Consider the following 23,110-nt stretch of genomic DNA (forward strand, 5'->3'; position numbering starts at 1 on the left):
CACCACCGGACATTACGTCAAAATGACGAAACTAAACCCGCATCACAATGACGTCTGGCCTTCGAAGACTGCGTGTTTTGCGAGGAACTTCTTACCTCGCACATCCACTCTGTGAGATCAACCGGCTACAGTTTTTCCAGAACCAATACGGCTAACAGATCTTCAAGCTCTCGCATCTCCTGAGCCCTATTACCAAAATCGTAACACGAAGTTTCGGTTGACGGATCGTGCATTTTCCTTTTACGTAAGTGTTTCAGATCTGAAGATCGATACGAAGTTCGCCAAGAGACATTTTGTCTTTCGTTTACCTTATTCCCTTTTTACATTCAACCACTTTCAGTTCTTGTTGTTTAATATTATTATGATCGTAACTACTTCACCCTTTATGGTTATGTTTATGGTTCTGAAGCGAAATTTGTCCGCACTATTCGGATCCAAAGTATTTTGGTAATAGGATTTCAATTTGAAATTCGTCGTGCTTTTGTTTCGGACCGAAACTTTGGCTATCAATTCTGGTAGTAGACTTCTTGGTGTTGCAGATGTGCATGGGCCTGGTTGCCTCACCACTTTCAATCACGTGAGACCCTTGAGCTCTAAGATAAAGCGAATACTAACTTGTTGTGAGTCAGCGGTCGATGAAAATCGTGAACCTGTTTATATTTTCCCTTTCTTTGTTGTACGCTTGGCATGATGTGATGAAAGTCAAAGTCCAAAGTCAAACTTTATTCTAATCGGCTTTAACTAAGTGCTTTTCAATCGTCATGATAAATATTTCTTTTTAACCGACTTCAAAAAAGGAGGAGGTTCTCAATTCGTCGGTATTTTTTTTATATGTTGGTTACCTCAAAACTTTCGACTGGGTGATAAATATTTTTTTATTTGAATGCTGGTGCTTTCCGAGTGGTCCCATTGTAATTTGGTCCAGACCTGACAATGAAATCCATGAGAAAACCATAAAAGTCTTAAATTTTGCTATACATACGTATAGCAAAGTGGATGATAAATATACGAATAGCTCAATAACGCGCCAACCGATTTCGATGATTCTTTTTTTATTGGAAAGCATATACTTCAAAAATAGTTTGGTTAGGTTCTGAAAACGAAATCCATGACAAAATAACGGAACACTCTCTGTAATCAAATTGCAAAGGACTTACGTTCATTGCTGCATTAAAAAATTTAGTATATTAACACATATTTAGATAAATTGTTGTTAAGTGTACTTCAAGTTCACTAAAAATCATAAAATAAAAAAAAATAACAAAAAAACAAGTATAATTAATGTGCACTAAAAAGAATTAAAATAAGTGCGTATTTTTTTACAATCTTTATTCTAGTTACGATTATTGTAATTTTTGGAGTCGGTGTCATCCAAGATAGGTTTGTTAGTACATACATAGTTATAGGTGAGATGTGCTTGAGTCGTGAGGAGGCGAGAGGCGAGAGCGGGTTGAGCGTAAGGACACCGATTCCAAAAATAACAATAATCGTAACTAGAATAAGATTATTTAATTAGATTGTATAAAAATACGCAATTATTTTTATAATTTTATAGTGCACATTATATCTATTGTTTTGGAATAGTGTTTTTGAAGGCAGTTGTTTTTTTTTGTTAAAATTTTTTTCAATTACTCTTTCTACGATGATTTCGAAAAATGCAGATCTTGTGAGAAGAAAATACAAGAAACTCAATGGCCACTGCTTTAAATCAATTAGAGTATTTGGATAGCTGAGAGATGTATTATATAAAAAATGTATGTTTTATAAAAAATTTATGTATGTTTTACAAAAAAAATGGCTCTGTCGTAAATCCTATTACTCCACTGCTGAATATCTAAATGCTCGGGCAGCCTGGGACTAGATTATGATTTCTTTATAGCGATAGAAATGACTGTACAATATTGTATATTTTTATTGAAAAGAGCGCAAAAAAAAGAATGCTGGGAGAGTTTCTTGCGCCGCTTCTTCTCTCTCAGAGCGCCATTTGTTTCCGAAGCGGTAGTAGTATCTAGTAGTTATTAGAAACGACATCAAAAAGAATTCTAAAGGAATCAATTTTGAGAAAATAAATGCCTTTTATGCCTTTATGCCTTTTATAATATAGCAAGGTTCATAAGGTGATGAATCAATTCATATACGAACCGTGTTAAAATCTAAAATTGTTCTATCATATATTTAATAAAAGTTGTAAAAAATAAACTCTATAAATACAAACTATCATTTATTGGATGCATTAAGCTTTAGAGCTAGAATGGTCGTGATTACTGTCATAATTAGTATGTATGTAGGTGCCCATATAAGTATATCATACACCCGGTAACGTAAAAAAATACCCTTGGCTTGAACCAAGTTAACCCTTCATTATGATACAAAGTATATTCAGTTAGTCACCATAAATATTGAAAGCATTAAATGGAATATCTGTGTGGAAGCCGGGTACACCTTTTTTTATGACAATAAGGGACGAGACATGCAGGACATTTAGCTAATGGTAGTTGGTACGCCCTGCCCATTTTATTGGGCATTGCAGTGCCTATCAGCATTCTTGAATAACCCAAAAATTCTGAGCGGCACTACAATTCCGTTGGTCACAAATAAAATCAAATCAAAATCTCTTTATCATGTAGGTCATGGTAGTTAGGTAGGAAATGACACTTATGAATGTCAAAAAAATATTTTTTCTTAATGAATCTACCTATAAGCTACTTCGTAAAGGGTTGAGCTAATGAGAAAAAGTACCAAAAAACTCATTGCCACTCTTTTATATCATGATTTACATTTTCTCCGACTTACAAATCATTTCAATTACAATATAATATGTAAAATGATTCGAAAAACGATCTCAAACGTCAATTAATCAATGCCTTAAAAGAGTAAGCCAAAAGAGTAAATGTAAATTAATACAAAAGTTATTGAGTACAGTAACTGCATCATCCACACACACCATAAATTAATAAAGGTATTCTGTGAGCATTTTATAAACGATTATAAATAAAGTATATATAAGTCAAAAGTCAAAGTCAAAAAAATCTTTATTCACTGTAAAACTTTATAAGTTATTTAGTGCAAGTCAGGATGAAGTACGAAAGTTACAACAGCATTAAAATGAGTATAACAATATTCATTAACAAAATTTAGAATATTAATTCCAACTATCTTTATCATTCAAATAATGTTTCACATTGTAAAGGCCTTAGATGTTAATTTATTTTTTACGATACATTTAAATTTTTAACACGTAATATTTTAATATCATTTGGGAGTTTGTTATAAAGTATAACACAATCCACTTTAAAAGATTCAGCAATTTTACGGAGCCTAGTAGATAGAATTGCGAGTTTATATTTGTTTCGAGTATTGAGACTATGTACATCTAAACAATTTGTTATGTTTTTAAAGTGATAACCCTCACTTCTAGGATTAATACACAAATAAAATTTGAAAAACAACAATTTTTATGAACGATGCGGGACTCGAACCCAAGCCAATGCCTTGGATAAATCACACAACACTCCTAGCGCATCACATGAATCCTCCCAAGCATCCAATATATATACACATATACACATAATAACTTTTAAGAATCTGAAGCCGAGCTTCCGACAACAGGATGATCCTGCCACCACAAGCAGCGCCCGTTCATGAGCATGACGCATAAGCCAGCCATCGCGTCCCTCAACCATATTTTAGGGAAGGGGACGACCCTTCCCATGTCGCCGCCACAAGCAGTGACATTTAACCTGCTCGGTTAAATGTCACTGCTTGTCGGACGAAGCCTGTTACGAGAACTCAAGCAAACGACAGTAAAAGAATCTTAATCTACATATCGTGCAATACTCACCAAATCCCTACTTACAATTTGACTATTCTGCTTAAACTTGTAATAAATATCATATATTAACATAATTTATAATTATTTATATTATATTTTTACTAACAGTAATCAAAAGCTCAATCCCTTAGGTTAATCAAATCAAAATCACTTTATTCATGCAGTTCAAGGAAATGACTTTTCTTTTTATATCCACCGCCTTTGAGGGTTGAGCTTTAATAAGAAAAAGTGGCAAGATATTAATTGTGACAATCACTCACTCACAAATAATTTTTGTTACAATATATGTAAAGTGATGCAACAATAATACTTAAACTACAAATACTCAATAAAAATGTACATTAATACGTAAAAACAAGAGCTATTGAGTACAGTCATGGCCGACTATTACTGTATCAACAATAATAGTAGGCCATAGTACAGTAGATTCATCAATCCACACACACCGTAAATAAATAAAGGTATTTAGCGACCATTTCATCAGCAATTATAAATAATATAATTTTTAATATTAAAACTATGAAGCAGAGTTTCCTGCTACAGGATCTTCCTGCCACCACAAGTAGCGCCCGTTCACAAGCATGACGCATGGGCCAGCCATCGCCTCCCTCGACTATATTTTAGAGCAATTCATACCCAACCTTTCTTATCATCTAAATAATCCTATAGATTGTCCTACGATTTTTCTATAAGTTTATGTTTAATATAGGCTTCGAACTTGTTGAGGGACATTTCCATTATGTTCTCAGGAAGCTTATTATAAAATCTAACGCAATTACTGATAAATGACTTGTTGAGTTTACTAAGCCTAGAAGTTGGCATTAACTGTTTATTTTTGTTTCTAGTATTAATATTACGTTTTTCATATACCTTTTGAAATTTATTGCCATTTTTAGTAACATATACAAAATTTTCACATAAATATTGGTTAGAAACAGTCATAATATTAAAATCTTTAAATTTACCTACTAAGCGACTACCTTAGCTTTTTACCTTATACCATAAATTACCGGACAGATCTTTTCTGCAGCACAAAAATAGAATCAATATCAGCAGCATTACCTCATAATAATATAATACCATATGACATAATGCTGTGAAAGACACCTCACCTTACGACATAAGATGTTTAGTCTCATTTGCCCAGTAATTTGTGTCAGTGCCTGACACTAAACAGCTTGGTGTCCACAGTAAAGGCAAAACAGTACAAACTAACATTTATTAATAACACCAAGCCAAAAAAAATTTATACAACATACCTAATAAGTTAAGCAAAATCTTATAGAATAAAATAACTTTAAGCTGTTGGCATGTTTTTATCATATGACCTCATAGGTAAATACTAATAAATTATAAAATATGGTTATTTAAACATAAATAATTTAGATAAATATATACACTAGCTGACCCGGCAAACGTTGTTTTGTCATATAAAGTATAATTCACGCGATAGTTTTATAAGTAATAAAATATTGCCTATATTATAGCCTGTACATCATTTTATTCTATTGTCAATAGTTTTTGCAGCGCACGCAAAAATAGGTTTTAGATTTTACACCTTGTGTTACAAAATAGCAATTTTATTACGGATCCCTAATTTTGAAAAAAAACATAGCCTATAGCCTTCCTCGATAAATGGACTACCCAACACTGAAAGAATCATTCAAATCGGACCAGTAGTACCAGAGATTAGCGCGTTCAAACAAACAAACACTGCAGCTTTATAATATTAGTATAGATTTATACATACATAGCACGCTTCATAAACAAATTTATGTTGAAAAATAGAAACGAAATATTACCTACTTGAAAGTGTTTGTGTCTCAAGTAACCAAGTAGTAGCCTGGAATGCTAAGTAAGTTTCTTATTTACGTCATTATGAGGTAGGTAGAAAATGAAAAATGTTGAACGGAGGCTGAGGCTTGGTCTATCATTAATCTTGTCTGTGATATGTCATCGCTTGTAACTTGGGACATATTTCATGACACCACCTGCGGCGAGCTTTACTATCGAAGTCACTCACACATATTTGCTTTGATGTTGTCGTGAAAAATTGCATCATAAAAGGGTTTCGCTATTTTCTTTAGTATTTTCTTATGACAGGCCTTCGTGTTGGCGGCTTGAGAATTCGACAACGTTTTGTTTCAGTGTTGGTACGAAAATATTTTTGCACTTACGAAATTATTTTTAACTCATAAGTATTTTATGCAAATATTTTATTTGGTTAGTGAAACCTTTTTATATCGGCAGTAAAAGGTGTGAAATAAAACCTGTTCAGATATTTTGATTAAATAAAAACTTAAAAATATATATTTTTAAGAATACACGTACATAGTATATAGTATAAAAGCCTGAAGTGAGTATATATATATCAGTGAGTCATACATCTTTGTGCCGTTTGGTGTCGAGACACTTGGCCCGTGGGGCCCAGAGGCGTGGAGAATGTTCAAAATACTATCTTCGCGTCTCAATAAGGCTACTGGAAACCCAAGCGCTGGCAGCTATTTCGGTCAACGGATCAGCCTTGCTATCCAACGCGGTAATGTTGCCAGTATTCTTGGTACGCTTCCACGTAATGATAGTTTTAATTTTAGTCTTAGTTTCAGTTTTAAGTTTAGTTTAGTAGTCGTTGTATTGTAAATATAGTTATAAGATATGTTTTGTTTGAATAATAAATATAGTACATACGTGATGACATAGAATAGAATAGAATAAAAATTTACTGATAACACACCACCACCACACAATTATTAAATAACAAAGCCTGAATATTGCAGTTGAAAACCCTATCTTATTATATATCGATGCCACAGTAGTGGCACCACATAGCTCTTCGGATATTCTGTATTCAAATTTGCTTAACGCCACATGTACCTCATATCGGTTAGTCAATTGATCACATGAAAAAAATTATTATTAAATGCGAACATATTATATATACAAGAGTTGACGCCTCTGGCGCTTTAACCCAACGGGTGACTCCGGTACTATTCCGGTAAAATTTATTGACCTCAAGAAAATTTGAAGTAATAAGTTTATATTATATTAGTGAAAACTTGTCTATATTTAAACTACTTTAAAAAAATACGTAAAATATGAGCGCTAAAGGCATGCATGCACATTTGGATTTACCAAACTTTAATTTATTGCTTTTTTTTTTTACTTTTCAGGGGTTTTCACTCTTTCAATGTTTCATCGTATTCATCATCATTTAAAAAAATTATGCTATGTACTACATATGCACATTTCATGATATCTAATAAATTTACTACAACAACTCAGATGAACAGACTATTTCGATTAAACTTTAGCAATTTTAAACTCGAAAATAGATTCAAAGAATATCACTCAGCTTGCGTTCTCTTCACTTAAGTATTATTTGTGAATACAGAAGATTTCTTTGACAAAAGTATTTCAGTGCGCAGACCATTGTACTCTTCGTGATGTAAATCCAACTCTGACACTTCAATTAAAATGAGCGTAGCATTTAAAATCAGGAAAAAAGGTCCGACTGTTCATTCAGACTCACGTCCACAAAACGTAGTCACAATGTATATTCAAATAAGTAGTCCAGGCCCCGACCCGCAAGAAACATTAGCTGCAGTTGTAATATTTGTAAAAGGCTTTTTCACATATTTATAAAGCACTTGGTGATACGTGCACACTCGTGGCAGTCATAAAAACACTCGTTTATTACGAATATATTTAATATTTGATGAAAACCCGTGACTTGCGTGACAAACGTACTTCCTACTTCATGTTTATTCTGTGGAATGAAAACTTTTATAATCTTTCCTCGTAAAAATTGCACCTGGGTGTCATATTATTTGAATATTTGATTGTTTAACATTTTTTTTGAATTGTCATTTTACGTTTTATGGCTTACAATAATAAAATTTTCAAATATCACTGATATATAGCATATAGGATAATATAACTTTTTAGATTTATTAATCGATTTGATTTGTTGTTATCCATATTTTTGCTGCTACAAATTAAGAGAACACCTCTATGAAATACGAGCTAAAATTTACCGTAGGTCAGTCAGTTGTCTTAAAATAGCAATAATTGGGCATCTTCGCATATAATTTAAATAAGATTCTACAACTTTCTCCAATTATTGTATATATTTCTTATTAAATATAAACCTTATTAACTTATTTGGTTGTTAATTATAGTAGAGTACTTCGATTTCATTTTTTTTTTCCAATGTAACATGTAATTTTACTTTTTTCGAGTAATTAAAATGAAGGTTTAATTAATAAATAGCTCAAAATTGTACATATACAAAGAAATTTTTCGGATTCGAGTTTTTATTCGTTTCATAGCATTTTCTCAAAACATTTATTTAATATGGTAACGTATATTTTATTTACAACATCAAAAAGTTACCGACACCAATTACCAACCTCAGATCGCTGTAAATTATTTTTCTTTTCATTTCTTATATTCTCTTCCTTTTCCAATGGTTTTCATTCCAATTTTTTTTTCACGATTTATCATTTCCAAAGGCATCAGCACTGTCTTATTTGATTAAAGTATTAACAAGATATTGAAATTAAATTTGCAAAATGCCAAATGCCAATGCAACATCACGTACTTTATTTATAATGATTAAAGTATTCTTTAAGTTTATTCAAATTCAAATATTTTTATTCAAAATAGGATTCAAAATCACTTATTGAACGTCAAAAACTACCACCCAATCAAAAGAGACTGCCTCAGACCTGAGAAGAAACTTTCATTTGAAATAGAACAAGAAAAAACTAAATAATTATTGTACTGATTGAACTTCGACGAACGTCGAAATCATCAAAAAAGATTTAAAATTTTGTTAAGAAGTTTTGTTTAATATATGAGTAATATGTATAAATAATTAATATGCATTTGTTTAGGTGAAGTAAAGTGCATCTGTCACCAGCATAATAAAAAAATATAATTGAGTTAATAGATAGATAATGAGCGTGAGTAGTAGTGAATCTACCGCACAAACATACTGGAAGTTATCATATGTTTTAGGTTGGATATACACACCTTTTTTGAAGGGTCATGTCACTTTGACCTGAAATCTCTGCGAAAAGAAGCTCTTTACACAGTTTAATTGGACGTAGCAGAAGGTTGCTTGAAAAATTGTAATAAGGAAGAACGCCATACATCCAGATGAAAAAGATGATATTTTAGTTAGCGGAGTATGGTACAATGTTGGAAATCGGTTGCAGGAATCTCGTCAACTGTATGAAACACTTACCACATAAATACGGTAGAAGACAAAGAATAGAGCGACGACTGTCGGCAGTGCCAAGGGATCGTGCTCAGGATTAAAATATCACGTACAAGTTACGGAACATATATTATTTACGTGTATAATGAAACTAACCTCTAGCTTATCTAGAGAAAACAACATTAAAAGTAAAGATCAGACCTGTCCAGACAAAGATAAAATCCAACGTGGAGTAAATATAAATTCTCGTTTAATCTAAATTAAATTCTAGAGCAAGCGAGTTTAATTCTACTTACCAACCGCAATTCAGTTACATTTGGATTTAAGTTTCCTGCACTTGTAATTGATTAAAAACCGAAGCATTACCACAAAAAATCTCCAACGATATTTGCTTGGCAAAATTGAAATTAAAAGTGAGCTCTTCTACATTAATTCGAATCTGTTTTCGAAGTTTTTCGATAGCGATTGAACTAGAAATGGGAGAGCGGTTTTATGTTTTTCTTATTTAACTGAATCTTTTCAGTATGAAGGTTGTTTTAAGTTATTTGATTTCATTACCAAGTCAACATTTTATTTGGAATTACGAAATAAATTGATTTCAAAGGTAATAAGTATTTCATTAATTATGAGATTAAATATTTTGAGTTTTTAGTGAAGAAAATGTTTTATTAAGTGAATCTATGAATGACTCATTGACCTAAAAATCTAAAAATATTCACAATGATTAATTAGTTGACGTAATCACAGAAACTAATCAGAGATGACTGAACAACCCACTGGAATTATATCAACCGCACGACCGCACGTAAATTTGATCTCCCTAAAATTGTTTAGTTAGTACTCCTGGTGTACGCCGAAAACACGTTGCTGTCGCGTTTTCATTTTTTCTATTTTAAGAAGTCACTCGCAACATGGAGGAGGAAAACATTGTAAAACCAACGAAGCAAAAAGTGAGTTAAATAAATATTTCATAGATTACTGTAGATTTTGTGTGAAATAAAATATATTTTACATCCGATGCGATTATTATCCTCCATTAATGAAGAATTCTCCTAATTTTAATAATTATTATCTCTTACACTCTATTATGTATTTAAAAAATATTTGCAACGAATCACGCTACTGCTAAAGAAGGGCTGTGTAAGCATGTACTACACTAAGAGTAATAATTCAATGGGGGTCTTAAGATTTGATTGAGGTTTATAGAGATATATTCTGACTATAATATAATAAGGTTCGATTTCTTATGTAAATTAAACATCCATGCAAAAATTTTTTTTTAATAAACCTTGTTACTTATTTGTACAAAATACTGATAAATTACTAAAAACACATTTGGCAGGGAGTGATTGCATGAGTTTTCGCTATGTTTATAATGAAAATGATGTATAAACCATTTTGTTTTAGTTTTACTCTGTTTTTGCAATACGGTTATGTTTTTAAATTATTAATAAGTATTTTCATATAAAATTTATATATTTTAAATATATATTTTATATGAAAATACTTATAAATAATTACAAAATAGCATTTAGTAAACATATTGCATTTAATAAAATGTGAAAAAAAATTCTCAAGGGCGTCATAAATGTGTAAGATTAGTTTTAAGAAAAACTTCCGCAGAATTGCTTTTTCCTTTATAGAAGATCAAAGGCGAACGCAAAGATAGCCGAAAGGAGTCTGCGACAGCTCAAGATGAAATAAAGAAATTCAAAGAGAATTTATTGCAGTCAGTTTCAGATCAGTAAGTACTACATATATAAAATATATTGCACGAAATAATACAAAGTTTTGTTAAGACTAACTTACATTTTCAATATCATAAAATATAATATTGAATAATATTTATACATATTTATTTTTCCTGGCATTAACTAAATAACTTTTATAGTTTAAATAACAAGAGTATTGGTTGTACAACGGGTAGGGCCACCACGTCTTCAGGTAGGTGTTGATACTATCCCCGGTACCTCCCCGTGTATTTTTGATTTTCTTCGACAATCTTGAAACGATGAAGAAAAGCATTGTGACACAACATACGTACGATGTTATTTAAATTAAGTGAAGTAATCTATATCGCAGTGACACAGTAGATTATAGTCTGTAAAAGGCTTGAACCCAAGGTCAATTTTTTTATGATAATAAGGGACGAGACGAGCAGGACGTTCAGCTGATGCTAATTGATACGCCCTGCCCATTACAATGCAGTGCCGCTCAGGATTCTTGAAAAACTCAAAACTCGTAACCTTGAGACATAAGATGTTCCTGTTCCATGTGCCCTTCAGACCGAAACACAATATTCAATTCAATTTGAATTTATTATTATTACCAAACACAGTGCGTGTTACAAAAACAAACTTAAATAATCTTAATTTGAGTGATACGTGATAATAAATGATAATAATAACTATAGCTATGTTTTTACTTATTAATTTACATTTCTTGACTTACTAGTGTAAGGCATTTAGTAATTGACGTTTGTGTAATATGTTGCATCACTTTGCATATATTGTAATTGAAATCTTCTCTAAGGAAATCTGCCTTCCAAACGAGCTGTATGAAATATGACATATTTTGTAATACAATTTTCCTACGAAATAAAATATTTTTCATTGATTAATAGAAATACACACAAACACTTGTTTTTTTTTTAATATACCATTCAAAATCACGCCTGTCTCCAACAGGAGTATGCAGAGATCGCAGAATATCCAGTTTTCTAGGACGATACGATATTGGCAACATATAAAATGCGCGTTCCTAAACTTTGACTTCATCAACTTGCTTCAACCCTTATAATAGATCTAAGTATCTCACCCGTCCAACTTAAACATTCAAATAAGTGTTATGAAAATTCATTGAAAGTTATCGGCCTACCTTACAAAGTGTGAGGCCTTATAAATATCTTATTAAAGTAAATAATAAAAAAAATCCTTACTGAATTTTAAAATCATCACATTGAAAAGTATTTACTGTGTTTTTATCAAACGTATCGTTTTCTTTGCAGTTTACATGATCAACTTATATTTTATCTTATATCATAATTCGTGATTTATTCATTTATTTCTTTCAAGAATGAATTTAATATAAAAGTGTATTAAATATGAAATGGGCCTAGATCAGTTCCATTGAAAATAATGAATAACTTATGAATACCATCAATTGAATTTGTGATTAATACTCTTCTCCCCTTCTCATATTTTAGTGGAATGCAGTCAGATAACTTATTAGAGCTATCAATACCAGCGGTGCCCAGGTCAAGGTCAGGTTCGAAAGCGAGGGAGTCACTCGCTGTACCGGCTAACGTATTAGCTGAACTGGATGAAACTAAAATTTTCGAGCTGAAAGAGGTTTGTACACTGTTAACCAGTTCATAAATAATGTGCTTGTTTTTGTTTCAATGTACGCACAAGTGGGTATGTAACTTTTTTATGACAATAAGGGATGAGACGAGTAGAGACCTGAGAATTAACAGTAATTTCACTAGTTACGGCGCCCTTCAGACCAAAATACAATAATGCTTGCACATTTATACTGCTTCACGGAAGACAAAGGAGCCGTTGTTTTACCCATAATCTAGCCGGCATCTTGTGCAAAGGAGCCTCACACTGTACCTATATCATCATCAGCCGGAAGACGTCCACTGCTGGATAAAGGGCTCCCCCAAAGATCTCCACGATGATCGGTCCTGCGCTGCCCTCATCCAACGTATTCCGGCGACCTTGACCAGATCATCGGTCTATCTTATGGGGGGCCTACCAACACTGTGTCTTCCGTGGTACGTGGTCGCCATTCGAGACTTTACTACCCCATAGGCCATCTGTCCGTCTATTTTTGCCCACTGCCACTTCACTTTCGCAATCATAGTGGCTTTGGTTCTCCTGCGGATCTCCTCATTCCTGATTCGATCTCGCAGGGAAACTCCGTGTTTAGCCCTCTCCATGGCCCTGTACCTATAAAGCATAAAAATATATCTTACTTATACTTTAAAGTAGGGAGAATTGTATGAAGTGAAAATAATAATTATTATCATTGAAAATCAATATATAACTTTATTTTATAAGACTAACACCAACCGTTACTTACGTTATCTAACTGTAGACGGAGATATAATCATAAGTATATGGGAAATTTATTATGATAATTGTATATTTATAATGCACTGTAATGAAATTGGATATTTATGAATTGACAAATTCAAAAGTTATATCTTCACTATGTTCCAAACAAGATGTTGAATTTGAAATTTGAATCAAAATGTATTTATATAAGTTATTAGTATTGCAGTGTTTAAGGTACTTGAAGATAACTAGAACCTGATTTAAGATTGTTCATATTATTATGACAATTAGATTCCATTACAGGCATTCTTGTTATTTGATATGGATGGAGATGGTTGCATCGATCACAATGACCTCAGAGGAACGCTGATCAGTCTTGGTGAGAAGGTGGATGAAAGCGCAGTGGAAAACATGCTTTCCGAGGTAATATATTACAGATTACATTTCATATTAAATTGATCTGTCAAAAAGTATTTATGTGTATTATGTCGTAGGTATATTGTTAAAGCCGTGATTTTATAATGTCACAGGTAGATTGTCAATCGACTTCATTTCTTACAATTTAACGGTCTGGTTTTAGTGATATTGTAATGCGTTAGGTAGAATTTTTATTCAGTTGTATTTCGACCGCGCTTTAAGTACAACGCCACGCACTGATTAAATTAACAATACTGTTAAAGCAATTTGACCTTTTTTAATCATTTTACTAAATTACTATAACTAACATTACAATTTCTAAAACAAAATGTTCTTGGCTCGTGTTCGCGTCCGTCTCTCGCACCATAATCAAACTCTAAATCAAATTGTATTGAGCATATTCAATAGACATTGATCATTACTGCCACGAAATAGGATGTTAATTTGAATGAATGTTATATATATGTTATATATTATAAGTAAATGTATATACAATGCCACTCAGACATTTTTTGACGACCTATTAATAGGCGATTGGGAGTCTAGTTGTTTATTGTACGTCAATGGTTTAGCATAACAATTTATTATCTGTTAAGTGGCTCGGTCTTAAAGTAGAATAAAATTTCATAGTGACGTAAATTATCCTTGAAGTAATCTGAATTGCGGCGAAGAAAACGATATGTTTATACAATTATTCTGTATCAACGTAAACAAAAGTATTTGTTCAATTAATTTATTATTTGTTTACACGATATCTGAACTTTAAGAGAGTAAGATAAAATTTTATGTTCCTGCTGAAGTTTATTCGAGGAAAGTGTCCAGATTTGTTTGTGTTGAATCGCATTCCGGTATTTTATTATTAAATCAAACTTGTCATGATAATTTGGAAATATTTCTGTCATGCTAAGGCTAAGTGTAGGTACTTAACTGTGTAAAGTACAGTTAAAGTAAGTACTCTTCATATTGGCGATTGTTATAAAACAGCACCCTTTAACAGAGTTTAGGCCAGAGTTTACTCGCCGCAATCATCTTGTGGCAGTATCTACGAAGGTAAGGACATCATTTAGCCGCAGATTCTTTCTGTTTCTGGGACCGTACCTTTATAATAAGCTACACAAGGTATTATGTTTGTATGGTCTAAACATGTACAAATGTCGGTCAACTGCACACGAATGGCTCCTTTTGCAAGATTACTGTCACACAGAGAGACTTCTGGAGGTCTCGGATAGTTAGCACACCTATAAACCGAGAACACCCTATCGTACGCTTGTTTCTCTCTTACACACTCACACATACACACACACACACACACACACATTTACCTCTATCCTTTGGAATTTCAAGCTTTTTAGTCACTGACCAGTAATACAGGTATTTTATTACCTAACACAGGCAACAGCGATCCACAACCAAAACTTATGTATTTTTTAGTTTTCGCTATATTGTAATTTTGGTTGTTGGTGAGAAATAAAATTATTATTATTAAAGTTATTATTATTATTAAAGTGTCTTGTCTTATATAGGCCGCAAGTGTTTTGTCAAAGGCGTGATATTACGATTTCACTAGTGATATCATAATTAAACGGTAGATTGACAGTCGACAACAGTAGATTGCCAGACAAGCTTGTGTAGCTTGGCCTTGGTTGTTCAACTTATTCATAAATAGATACATGAATTATATGAGAGAAAACGAATGTGGGATCCATATGGAAGTGCTGTTAGTAGAGTGCCTCTTGTACGCAGATGATCAAGTCATTTTTGTATCATCGGCGAATGAGTTGCAACATCATGATCAACTGTTTAAACGAAAGTTTTAAAGCGAGAGGTTTGAAAGGGAATGCATGAAAGACGAAAATTATGGTATTTGAGAACGATAGAAGTTTGATTGAGTCTAATATTGTGATTGAGGATGAAAAGTTAGAACAAGTTACAGAATTTACATATTTGGGTGGCATGTTTGCAAGAGACGAAAGACATGAAGCAGATATTGAAAGGAGGGTGACTGCGGGAAAATGTGTGAATAGAGCACTGCATGCCTTTATGAATGGCCAGACATTGCTAAAAGAGGAGCGAATGGCAGTTCATAACGGAGTGCTTGTCGCCACGTTGATGAACGGAAGTAAAAGTTGGGTAGAACTTTCACACTTTTGATGGCGGAAGAAGCATAAAAGCAGAATTAACGCAATTATTGAGGGTGAGGCTGATTGATAGAATTCCGAACCCGGTACTAAGAGAACGCAGTGGTCTGAAAGAAGATGTTGTGACAAGGACTGAGAAAGTAACGCTAAAATGGTTTGGACACGTGGAACGAATGAGTGAAGAAAGAATGACTTATCAAATATAAAAAGCAAGTGTGTGTGGGCAAGTCGGTCACGGAAGACTTCGTAGTACATTTGTCAAATTGGGGACTTTCTTTTTAAAAAGGAAAAGTCCGAAGCACCCGGAACCGGCGGGCATGCATGTTCAAAGTAAATCCATCGAACAGCATTATATTACAAATATTGCCTTGTAGATAAAACTAATTTTTTATAACCATGTGTTGCCTTTAGTAGTAAGGCAGTACGCGTATAACCATTGATCAGGCCGGTCCCAATTAGCATTAACCATTCGTCTATGACCATTACAGGGCCAGTACGAGTAACCATTTTAACCAATTAATAGTAGAGATCCGCGTACTCACGAGTAGAACCATTTATTAAAGTTATTTAACGTGTCATAGATTAATTTAGTACCGTAAATAAATATATTTACCATAAAAAAATCAAAATATTATATATCTACCCCTAAGTGCACCCCTTTTCAGTAATCAATGTAGAAGAAGCGCGTGAGGCGTGATTGTTTGCTGCATGTGAGTTTCTGTATGTGTATTAACTAGTAGATCCCAAAAACAAATTTACACTGTTCATCACAACGCACGAGCCGAGCGTAGCGTGCCGCGGCAGCGTCTGGCGAGTGCCAGAACCGAATCGTCCCTTGTTCACTACTATTTCCAATGCCACAATCACACCCTTTCTTTCAAAAGACTTTCATACATTTTTTGAATAACACTGTGTGAATGTGATAGCTTAAATCAATTCAACTTAACCTTCTTTTCTCAATTTTTTGTACAAAGTGTATTACAAAAGTTGCATGTAATGATAAATTATATTTAGTTAGAAATCAATAAAATCTTAAGTTTGTTTTTTTATTATTATTGTAACAGATAATAATATAATTCTATGATAAATAAAAATATAATAACCTAATATACTCACGCAGCTGTTTGAGCCGTTTGAAACTTAGCATCAACATTATACAACAACACACTAATTTTAATATTCCAATATCATAACAGTTAAAATTACAAAACTTTTGTACAGAAATAAATTACGTTAGTTTATAATTTATGATTCATATAAGTAATAAAATAGAATTAGATAGTTTCTTGTTACCTTAAATATCACAAAAACGTTTTCTAAGTAACGTATCTAGTTACAGAATAAAATATTATAATAATTTTTTTAGGCATCAAATCCTTTGGATTTCGACGCGTTTGTCAACTTGCTTGGATATAAGACACTTGAGCTAGATTCTGAGGAAACTTTAATAGCCGCTCTGTCGCGCTGGGACTCCGACAATACGGGATACATTTCTGAGGAGAGGTACGTCTTTGTATGTGTCATGCATTTTTAATGATTAGGTTTCTATACCACAAGGTTTTACATGAAAATACTCATTGTTAAACTAATATTAGAGATAAAGTTTAAATTATAATTTTTTAAGAGAAAAGCCATTGCCCTCGTCACTTTGAGACATAATATGTTATAGATACGTCAAGTCATCTAGGCGCGCGGCGCTTTGTGTGTATGTTCAGTTTACCTTTGATCGTCGAACGATTGACGATAGATTGATAGATCAATTGACTGATAAACCTTTAAGCTAGGGATTCCCGGGCCGAATCCCGGTAGTCAAACATTTGTATAACTAATATTAGTATTTGTTTCCGAGACATGGTAATTTTTATATTTGTTTGTATATAAAAATATATTTATATATTTAAATTTATTATATTGACTATATCGTTGTCTGGCACCTATGATATAGACTGTGCCTATTCCGGGTTCTAGATAATTTCGGTGAAAGTGCGTCAAAGATATTATGATTGTTATTATAACTTTCAACACCCTCAAGATGACCGATTTACTTAAAATTTTGTTTGATAAGTATCAAGGCCGATCACAATACAATACTGTTATAGCTGTGTCCTTATATCATTAATTCTATTCGTAATAGAGTTTTAACAATAGCCACTTATGACCCTGCTTTGAATGGTTGTGTTGCGGAAAATAAATGGAAAACTTTTTTGCAAGTTACAAGCGTGTGATAAATTAACAGTTGTTGTAATAATTTTAAAGTAAAACTGTAGCGCCGTTGAACACTTTTCTTGGGATTGATATAAAATGTCAACTCGCGACAGGACAGTGACCTGATAGAAAATTAGTAAGACAGTCATTGAAATTTTGGATGAAAGATTAGATGATACTTCTAACTAATCATAGTTCGGCTCTCTCAACTTAGTGATCACACGGTCATTGGACCAGTGGTTAAATCATTGTGATTGCGAAGTCGAAACACCGCGAGGTCTTGAGATCGAATCTCAGCCGTGAATTAATTTTACAGTTTATTATGGATGAAAGTAAATTTTTCTGAGAGATAAACTTTTTAATCTAGCATAATTGTAATACCTCTAAAGTGTTAAATTTTTTATGAAATATAAATTGTCATTTAAGTGAACGATAGCGTAATAAATGAATATTATATTTAACGACATAAATGCTAGTACTTTTATACCGATAAAAAAAGAAATTCGTGCGAAATTATTCCCTAAGCATTCCAAAATATTCAAAAATGTACAACGTTAATGTTCAAGTTTTCACTTCTGCTGGCACTCCCGGTGTGCAACCCGTATTTTTTTTATAATGAACGCAAATATTACAATATTTAAATAAAATTCTTATACTTTTAAAAATCAAGTTTTAATTGTATATTATTTTGGAAAGGTCATATCCGGGCTATTACGAAATATAGATCTTATTCCCTACTTGATGTATTTTGTAAAATTAAAAGTTTGATAACAATTTTGATTCTATTTAATAGTGTCTTAGATAATTTATACGTCTACAACTGTGAAATAGAAAATAAGCACCGGTGAACAGTTAACCCCTATTTTAGGCAAACACGCGCATACTAAAACAAAGTGACATACGTATCGCGAGTGTAAGACGTTTCTTTCGTGCACACCAAAGTAATAAACCTGGTATGTTGTTATGCGTTGCCTAACAGCAAAAGGCTCTATCTACAGACGTATAAATTATTTAATAACAGTGCAAAGCATACAAGTAAAAATAAGATAATAAAATAAATGTTATAAGTGTGGATTCGTTGCACCTATAACGACACACTTTTACACAAATGATATTTTTTTAATGAAAATAAGGGACGAGATGAGCAGGACGTTCAACTGATACGCCCTACCAATTACAATGCAGTGCCGCTCAGGATTCTTAAAAAACCCAAAAATTCTGAGCGGCACTACAATTGCGCTCGTCACCTTGAGACCTAAGATGTTAAGTCTTATTTACCGAGTAATTTCACTAGCTACGGCGCCCTTCAAACCGAAACACAGTAATATATACACATTACTGCTTCAGGGCAATAATAGGCGCCGCAAAATAAATCTTGCTCCAAACTAGGCATAGCCTGTACTATGGGTACAAAACAACGATATATTTAATACAATATACTTACTTAAACATATATAAATACATATAAACATAGTACAGTAAAATCAATTTATTAACTAACACCTCCACATAGATGTTATGCGAATAGTATAAATAAAAAACGTTGAATCATAAAACAAAAAAATAATAATAACGGAAATAAAATCATTATCATACCTTTAGTACGACTCATGAATGAAATTCATTTCTTGTGTCTCGATTACATTAAGAAGGTAATTTACATAATCCTCACTCGAATGTATCGACAAGAATAATACAGACAGATTTGTCGATCTTAGGGTAAGCTTCGTGAGCTGTTTAATGTATGTTGGAGAGCTATTTGTGAGATTACACCAGTTTCCAATTTATAACGACTGAGTCTCATTCAGAAATATCTGTTTATTATCAAGAAATAATAGGAAAAACAAAATGAAAACACGCTTTTAAAAGAACGAAACTAAAAAGTAGAAAATACTACTTTAATATGCATTACACGAATAGTGTGATTAATTAACATTAAAATGTTTTCTTTTTTCATAAATAAAAGCACGGGGTGCTTGATGTCATATTGCTATAAATGTTTTTTTTTATTTACAAATTTTATTAAATTTAGAGATATTTTGAAGATATCTTAAAAAACAATCCACGCTTTTGTACGATAAAATTCATAAGAATAATGGGATAGACTATATTAATTACTAGATAGACAATACTGCTTGACTAGTGTGCAAAGTTACAAATTAATAAGAGCCTTTTAAAGGGTCAAAGATCACGTTCAAATATTCCGTTACAAACATACAGACAGACATACCAAGCTTATAAAAGTGGGACAGACTGTTTAAATTATTATATTGTCATTATCAAAGATGATAAGTCTGCAAAGATTCAAATCAATCCAATATTTTAGTGCTTGGAAATCGTGTGCTAAATTTCCGTTATATAGATAGACATACTAACAGAAGTATGAAGCTTATAAAAGCGTGTTTTAAAATCTGGAAGATTCTATACATGTTATAATAATTATTACAAACATTTGGAAGCGTAATCAATGAATCCCTCCTACAATACTTACGTACTACGATACTACTCGTATTTGAGTCAAACCGTTGAATCTTGTACAAAACAAACAAAATAAGAGAGACTTTTGTTACGTGAAAAACTTTTAACTTGATTAGGAACCGTTCTTTTTCTTTAATCAGAACTTCTCAACTTGATAACGCTGAGAAAATAAACTGGCAGACCAACTTAAAACTAGTTCCAACCGAAATAAAACAACAGATGTCTGTTGTATTACTGTACAGTGATACATCGTTTACAAAGCTGTTTGTGTAAAAATAATAAATAAATATAGTATAAAAAATATACACTTCCATGTAGCAATTATCCGAATGGTGAGTTCGTGAGTCTTACATCTTTGTGCCCGTGAGGCCCAGAGGTGTAGTAAGTACTATCTTCTCGCCTCAATAGGGCTACTGGTAACTCAAGGCTGGCAGCTATTTCAGTCAACGGCTCAGACTAGCTATATAACGTGACAACGCTGCCAGTATTCTTGGTATACTCTCCCGTAATGATAGTTTTAACTTTCTCTATGTACTATAATCATTCAATCAGTATTGTAAATATAATAGATTTGTTTTGTTTGTTTTTTTTTTAAATATAGTTTTAACAACTCATAACCAAGAATAAATTTAAAGATCACTGAGAATCTGTTTATTTTTTTTAACTTTATAATATATCTCTATCAAAGAGCATGTCTGCATAATTCGAAATTATTTTCTACTAGCCCGTGACATCACCCGCGTGAACGCTATATCTATCTATCCTAGCGTCATAATATTATGTACCTATATATTCTCTTGATCTCTTGTTTATATGGAAGCAAAATTACAATTAATCAATTTAGTAGTTTTGAGTTTTGCCCGGACATTCGTACAGCCATACAAAGAAAAATTCCATAAACTACTTTGCTGGATTCGGTATTGTTAATATATTTTTTAAAGTATTCAATGTACAGTTTCAACTTTCTTACTACTATTTACTTATTAGTGGGGCTTAATTTTTATATATCTACTTAATATAATAAACTAATACAAAAACATTAAATTGGAATTAATATGTGTCACTCAAGGGCACGATAATTATCATTATAAAGTTATTTTAAATGTTATCTCTGCTAATATTACATTCTAGATTAAAAACTAGATTTAAGTATTATTGTTTTTAGTTTAAATGCATATATTCTGAGGTATATGGCTTATATATTATTAAGTACATAACGTATGTTATATTAGTCTTCCTCTCAAAAATATATTAGAAAATTAATTAATCCCGTTTTTATATTAGGATTCGCCACGACTTGATGACATGGGGTGATCGCTTCACTGAAAAAGAAGCTGACTACGCATTAGATGAAGCACCGACGATACGAGACAAAAATGGATACATTTTGATCGATTACAAGCAGTTCTGTAGGAAATTGTGTGGTCTGAAGAAACCAAACAAACATGTTCTGGAAGTACAGCAATAATATAATAAAGAATTAAATAAAGATTTTCTAAGTTTTACCTTATTTAACATTATTAAAGTAATTTCTTTTTTAATTTATTTATTTACTAGCGTAACTAACAAATTACACTCTTTACATGCTTAAACTTAAATATAGTAATAATAGCTACTATGGTAGCTATTATTACTATATTTTTACATTCATAATTTTTACTACATTTTTAAGACAGTAGAACAATTTAGAAACTTAAATCTATATATATTTTAATATATAATTGAAAAATAAAATTGAAATATCAAAACAAGGTTTCTTAATCACTTGTGCAAATGTAGTATTTTCTTTTTATATTCAGCAAGCGGCAAGAATAAAACGGGAATACATAAGTTGATGACAAGCGCTTAATTTTTTTTATCGAAAATGAGTACCAATTAGCGTACGGTCACCTAGTGTTAAGTGATCGCCTCCCACATTCTCTTGCAACACCATAGGTATTACAGGAGCGTTGCCGACCACGAAGGAAGGTGTACGCGCTTTTTTTTGAAGGTACCCATTTCGTAACGTCCCGGAAACACCGCACAAGGAAGCTCATTCCACAGCTTTGGAGTACGTAGAAGAAAGCTCCTTGAAAACCGCACTGTGGAGGACCGCCACACATCCAGATGGTGGGGATGATATCCTAATTTTTGGCGTGTCGTGGGAAATTAAATTAACCATAAGGATAATTACTCTGTGGCCAGATCGATCGCTTGGCGATGCGTAGGTATTTCATTTCACATTTATCACGGGAGCATCGTATGAATGAGCCGTTCCTATGATATCTGTTGCCGAACTCATCATAACACACAACATCATAACACCACTACAATATATATCACTATAATCTTCAATACCTGGATGTATGTCTTTCTTACGTCACGGTGCTGTGTGTAATTCCCCTAAAATCGAGCAACACTCATGTGTTGCAAGTAAGGCTGACAGTACAGTGTCACATGTTACACTGTACTGGTAACATAACTTTCAGAGATACCCTACCCTTATTTGTTCTCCTATTGCATTAAATATTACAAAACATTTAAATATTCTAAAAGTTCAGATTTTTTAATTAGGTCAAAAAGGACACATAACAAAAATAAATAAAAAATAAAGCGTAGACCATAAACAAAATAATCCAATGAATCCTAATAACATTGTATGCGCTGATGCGTCTAAAACAAAGAGTAACATGGCCAATGTTGGCTCAGAACAAACAACCAACAACGTTTATGGATATCTTTTAAGCAGTACCAGAACAACCAGCAAATAAAGCCTAAC

General features: G+C 32.5%; 2 protein-coding genes across 2 annotated transcripts in view; one reads left to right on the plus strand and one right to left on the minus strand.

The window, feature by feature from the left end:
* LOC126965631 (NADP-dependent malic enzyme) overlaps positions 1-23,110 on the minus strand; it is a 282,485-nt gene that overhangs the window by 125,513 nt on the left and 133,862 nt on the right. The gene's annotated exons all lie outside the window — the stretch shown is intronic.
* Positions 9,900-21,857, plus strand: LOC126965639 (uncharacterized). Its single transcript, XM_050809314.1, has 6 exons — positions 9,900-10,003; positions 10,697-10,797; positions 12,259-12,403; positions 13,418-13,537; positions 17,036-17,172; positions 21,637-21,857. Exons 1-6 carry the CDS (start codon positions 9,965-9,967, stop codon positions 21,818-21,820), a joined length of 726 nt encoding a protein of 241 aa, XP_050665271.1. The 5' UTR covers positions 9,900-9,964; the 3' UTR covers positions 21,821-21,857.

The sequence above is a fragment of the Leptidea sinapis genome, chromosome 8 (assembly GCF_905404315.1).
Source record: "Leptidea sinapis chromosome 8, ilLepSina1.1, whole genome shotgun sequence".
NCBI lineage: Eukaryota > Metazoa > Arthropoda > Insecta > Lepidoptera > Pieridae > Leptidea > Leptidea sinapis.